Here is a 6224-nt window from a genome sequence, read left to right as displayed (position 1 = left end):
TGGGTCTGTACCCCAAAGAGATAATGGACAAAAAGACTTGTACAAAAATATTCATAGCTACGCTCTTTGTGGTGGCCAAAAACTGGAAAACGAGGGGATGCCCATCAATTGGAGAATGGCTGAGCAAATTGTGGTATATGTTGGTGATGGAATACTATTGTGCTAAAAGGAATAATAAAGTGGAGGAATTCCATGGAGACTGGAACGACCTCCAGGAAGTGATGCAGAGCGAGAGGAGCAGAACTAGGAGAACATTGTACACAGAGACTAATACACTGTGGTATAATCGAACATAATGGACTTCTCCATTAGTGGCGGTGTAATATCCCTGAACAATCTGCAGGGATCTAGGAGAAAAAAACACTATTCAAAAGCAAAGGATAAACTATGGGAGTGGAAACACCGAGGAAAAGCAACTGCCTGACTACAGCGGTTGAGGGGACATGACAGAGGAGAGACTCTAAACCAAACCCTAATGCAAATATTGACAACATAGAAATGGATTGGAATCAAGAACACATGTGATACCCAGTGGCATCACGCATCAGCTATGGGGGTGGGGGGGAGGAAAAGAAAATGATCTTTGTCTTTAATGAATAATGCTTGGAAATGATCAAATAACATATAATTAAAAAAAAAAAAACAGAACCAGATATAGATCCCTGAAGCATTCCACCGAAGACTTCCCTTCAGGTTTGCCTATAAACATAAAACAATGCTCTCTGGATTCAGTCATCAATGGATTCATCCAACTACACTTTCATCCATTCTGGTCTTCTCTATCTTCCATATGTGAGTATCGATATCAAACTCACCACAGTGCATTTTTTAAATCCACCACTTTTTAAAATCAAGCAACCTTTTCCCATGACCAATTTTCTGGCACCTGTCCCACTTCTCATGCAATTTCAAAGATTATTGATGGTGCCTTTGTGATTTTATCTTATAAGTCCTCCCACTACCTAGACATGGAATTCATTTGGGTCAGGTTTTTTAAAGAAGGTAGGCAATTTTACTATGTCTCATTTACCTGAGATTTTGATTCTCTCTTGGCCATTTTAGTTCTATCCTTTATAGATTCAGGATTAACTCTGTGACACATTAATATAAGAAAGATCAGTTATTTCTTGAGGATAGGGAATTCTCTAACTGGGAACTATCTCTGAAAATCTGCCTGATTTAGGACTCAGAACTATCCTATTTGAATATTTGCATCAGCCAGAACCTCATCACCACAGTCCCCAAATGCTGAATCAGCCTATGAAAATCAATGACCCAATGAAGATCAATCTCACTGCGTAGACAAAGGCAGGAGTACCTGACTCTATCTGCTATTTCACTTCTCAATTATCCCTGTGTTCCCTAATGAAAGTTTATCAAAGGAGAAACCCTGAGCCCTCCAAGGACCTTTACTTAAAGATTTTCACCTAAAACACATCCTCAAATTGCCTAAGATTCCACATTCAGACAATACCTATGTTCACACACACACACACACACACACACACACACACACACACACACACACACACATATTCCTTCATCTGATACTGTTACTCAAACCAATCACTAGTTCACTGAACTCTCACTCTTCTGGAGGTATATATTGGGTGTTCAGGGAGGATCAGCTCCTCTGGTGTTAGGGCTTGCTAAGCCCTTTAAAGGGCCATTCATCCACCTTCAGAATCCACTTTTCACCCAACTCTTACCTATGGCTCCAAGAAGTTGTCACTTGGATAATGGCCACATTCCAATGAAACAGTCTTGGCAAATGAACTAAACCAAGTTGAGGGTCATCAATAGGCTTCAAACTATTAGTGAGTTAGGAAAATGTCTACCCCAAGCATGTGAAGATTTCTCACGGTGGAATAGGTGGATGAGAATACTTTGCTCCAACAGCTATGAAGACAACTAAAACAGGTGCTATGGAATACCTAGAGCTTGGTGAGACCTAAAAGATGCCAAGGTCATCCATTGCATCCTGGACCATTGCCAGGTATCCTAACTTTTGTCCTGCCACAAGACTTGGATGACTCTGGAAGAGGGAGTAAGGCTAACTTTATGCAAGTCTGCCTCACTTAAATCCAATTCTCAAGCAAGTCAAGACCTTCCCCCATAATGTCACTGATCCTCTCTGAAAATGAATGAATACTTCATCACAAACACATATTGGTCAGTTTCTAATCATCCTCGCAATAACCATAACCAGGACCAAGAGAACATTCTGATGATCACTTGCAACCCAAGTGGCTTTAAGCTCTCTTTTTTAAATCTTTACTTTCTGTTTAGAATGGAAAGGTTAAGAACTCTTGAGGCTTGAAAATCTGAGGTTCCCTCTGGATCATGAAAATCTATGCCTCTAACATTATGAATCAAACCGATACTTCCAATTACAAAATTTCTCCTTTCCTACCTTATGCCTACCTTATCTGTGAAAAGAAGAAAAAGGGGAAGAGTGGAAAATAACTGACAGATGGTCAGAGTGTGTACAAATATAGAAGTAGGGACACAAGGAGATCAAAGGAAAAGGACTTAAATATGCAAAAAAGTATTTATAGAAGCTCTTTTAGTGGTAGAAAAAAATTTGGAAATTGAGGGGATCACCATCAATTAAGGAATGGCTAAATAAGTTGTGGTATGTGAGTGTGATAGACTTTTATTGTGCTATAATAAATGACAGCAAGATACTTTTAGAAAAGCCTTAGAAGGGTTCACTTGAACTGATGCTATGTGGAATGAGCAGAACCAGAAGAGTGCACACAAGAACAGCAATATTATATGATGATCCACTATGACTTAGCTATTCTCAGCAATAAAATGATCCAAAGCAATCCTTTTTTTTTTTTTTAGTAGGAACACGGCAGGTGCTTTAATATACCACATTTCAAAATGACTGCTATGTTAAAAGATTTTTTTAATCTAAAATAAATTCAAGGATGGATTGTCTGTCTTCAAGGAGAAAAAGACCATTTTTAGTTGCCGGTCACTGACATCAACCACGACAGGTCTTGGGTGTCTCCAGTAGGTATAAAATGGATGGACAGGGTGCTCTCGGATGGATTCCCTGGCTACCAAGGCTACTTGCAAGTAGTTCAGTTCCTCCAAAGACGACTTACAATGGCAGGAAAGGATAACCCAAGGACCAAAGGAAGCTGGTAGGCTGCTCAAGCCTAGCGTCTCCCCTATCCTGACTGCTGCTGCTCCATGGGCAGGGACGGTGGTGGAAAGCCACCCTCCCTACCATCCGCTGCCCCCACACAGCCAGCTTCTGTAACTATTACAAGGACAAAATGCTTTCAACAAGGCAGAACTATCGGCCCCTCAGCTGGAGAACAATTTCCCATCTGACATGAGGAAGAGGAAAGGAAAGAGGCCTGGCCTTCCCTTCCTCCCTCCCTTCCCCTCCTCTGTCATACAGAGAACACAAACAACCCAAACCAACTGCTAAGATAAAGTGTCTGGTGGACCCCAGAGCTGGGCCGCTCTGTCCGCTGCCCGGAGACATGCCGGAACAGCCCGTATTTACACTCTCCAGAAGAGCCTGGGCGCTCAGGTGTGCCGAGGACAGTGGCCCGTGGGGGGAGAGAAGTCCAGGAGCCGGGGCTGGTCCTCAAAGTTCTCAGAATCCGTGGACTCCTCGTCTTCCTCGATCACGGCACACTCATTGTGTGTTTCCCTTGGGGTGGTGGAGACCTTGAATGTGGGACACACCATATGAAACCTGGGAATGGCCACGTTGAATATTCTGTCCTTGTAGTAAAGGAGGTGGAAGGTATAATGTCCTTCCATGTACCCTGACGTGGTAGAGAACGTGGTACAGCTGGTATACTCATATACCCGGCCTGGGCTGAGGATGGGAAATTCTCCCACAACACCAGGCCCCTGGACTTCTTCGATTTCACCCTTGGCATTGGTGATTCTCCAGTATCTGCTGTCTAACTGACAAGTCTTCTCTGGGAGGGCATCCTTAGACATCTCAATCCTGATTCGGTAAGTAAAGAAGTAGTGAGGTGGATGGACAGAACTGAGCTCTGGCAGGAAGGATGTAGACACGGACACTGTGATGTCTCCAGTGGTCGCCACACACCCCTTATCGTGAACATATCTGAAGATCTGGTCTCGGATGATGGGGTAGCCCCCTGTGACAACGTTGTGCACGTAAGAGGTAAACCATTCGGAGTAGGAAGCACCTGTAATAAACATATCAATTGCTGATGGATTCCGAGCCATCTGGTCCGGACACTGATAGAAGATCTCGTATTTATTGCGGCCTTCGACACTCTCCAGGGCCATATATTGACTCAAACCAGTGTGTATGCAGAAAGTGAGGGGGAGACACTGCCTCAGGCCCTGCCTCTGCAGGAATCCTCCAGCGGCCGTGTCGATGTCCAGCAGGTCCTCTGAGCGGTAGTGGTTGGAGAGGGCCATGCTGCCCATCAGCCTGCAGTGGAAGAAGAAAGCACGGACGGCCCCGTGACGGAGCGGCACGGCCCGAGACCGAGAGCAAGTGCTCCTAGCATCAAGTGCGCACTCTGCTGCGGCAGGAAGCCAGGGGGACCCCAGGCGCTGGCTCCGGGGGCTCCAGAAGCTGCCTGAAACCGCGGCTTTGGAGTGCAGCCCAAGAAAGCTCCCCCAGAGGCCCGCGGCCTGGAAGCCTGGGGCTGGTCCTGCCTCTGTTGGGAGCGCCCTGTCTCTGCAGCACGAGGGCCTGGGACCCCTGCACTGCGGCCCCCCGAAAGGGAGACTCCAGATGCCTGATCAGACCCCAGCAGAAACTATGCCCAAAGGGAGAAACTGAGCCGGGAAGACGTAGGCCTCACGGGCCGGCTTCCTCATCCAAGAATTCAAAGCGAGGAGGGACGAGCACTAGAGGATCCCGCAGCCCTCAAGCTCGGCTCAGTTTCCCTCTACATTGAGACAAGGTCATCCCCCTCCCTGGGGCCTCCCTGTGCCTGGGTCTGGGCTCCCCAGCCAGCCGCTCAGTCAGGGAGGCATCAGGGAGGAGAGAGCCCTGGAGGAGGGGCCCTGCCGACCACCCAACAGGGGCTCCGAGGGCTTCCTGGGCCTGCTGGAAAGGAGCAGGAAGCCGGGACTCCCCGCTCAATGCGGCCCAGGCCTCGCCGACTTTGGCCCACGAGGCTCCTCCCAGGCTGGGGCTGAGGATGAAGGTTTCCCTCCCCATCCCGCTGGGGCAGCCGGCTGCTACCCCTAGCTTCACAGCCCAAAGCAATCCTGAAGGATTTGTGATGAAGAATGCTATCCACCTCCAGCAAAAGAACAGATGGAGTCATAATTCTTGGGGGGGGGGGGGGGAATTGGTCTACATTTTCTTTTTTGCAACATGGCTAATATGGAAATGTTTTACATGTACAACCTAAATCAAATTGCTTGTCTTCTCAAGGAGTGAAGAGGTGAAGGAGGGAGAGAGAATTTGGAACTTAAGTTTAAAAAAATGTTAAAAATTTGGTATTACATGTAATTAAGAACAAATAAAATAAAATTTAAATAAAAATAAAACTATGAGAGGAAAATAAAAATCATATCACAGGAAAGGTGGAAATAATCATTTATTATTTTTAACTCTTATCTTCTGTTTTAGAATCTATAATAAATATTGCTTTCAAAGCAGAAGAGCAATAAGAGTTAGGCAATTGGGATTAAGTGACTTGCCCAGGGTCACACAGCTAGGAAGTGTCTGAGGTCAGATTTGAACACAAGACTTCCTATCTGCAAGCATGGCTCTCTATTCACTGAGCTACCTGGTTGCCCCATATTTGTCATTATTGTACATATATGTGCATGTTTATATTTAATCATCTATTGATGGTGATTAAGTGTCTTGCCTTCATCTTACAGATAAGGAAAATTATATCTAACATCTTTCATTTAATACTCTCTCCACAAGAGTCATTATAAAATTATCTGGAATTCCCCATTTTTCTCTTTTCAGTGTACTTCTTCAGAAGTGAGGACAGACTCTAAAACTAGAGTTATCACCTCTGGAAGAGGCCAAGAAAGAAGCAGCCAAACATGCACTGAGTGAACTATACATCAACACACCAGTTTAAGGCATAGACAGTGAGGACTCTTTCAAAAAATTCTAAGGGATTTTTTTATGTCTAGGAAAATACTGGCAGACCTCCCCTATAATTCTCCAGAAGAGGAACTAATGGAACCACTCTCCCCACCGGGAGAATTAATTCTCAAATCAACCCGGTAGTAAT

General features: G+C 45.2%; 1 protein-coding gene across 1 annotated transcript; it reads right to left on the bottom strand.

The window, feature by feature from the left end:
• Positions 1 to 2897: 2897 nt before the first annotated feature.
• On the bottom strand, positions 2898 to 5182 carry LOC130457144 (F-box only protein 3-like). The gene is made up of 2 exons (XM_056815942.1): positions 4912 to 5182; positions 2898 to 4754 (listed from the first exon to the last, which is right to left on the bottom strand). The coding sequence occupies exons 1-2, from the start codon at positions 5180 to 5182 to the stop codon at positions 3550 to 3552; spliced, it is 1476 nt and encodes a 491-aa protein (XP_056671920.1). The 3' UTR covers positions 2898 to 3549.
• Positions 5183 to 6224: the final 1042 nt, after the last annotated feature.

This window comes from Monodelphis domestica, chromosome 1, assembly GCF_027887165.1.
Source record: "Monodelphis domestica isolate mMonDom1 chromosome 1, mMonDom1.pri, whole genome shotgun sequence".
NCBI classification, from domain to species: Eukaryota; Metazoa; Chordata; class Mammalia; order Didelphimorphia; family Didelphidae; genus Monodelphis; species Monodelphis domestica.
The sequence above is the reverse complement of the archived record's forward strand: the minus strand, read 5'-3'. Positions and strand labels throughout refer to the sequence as shown.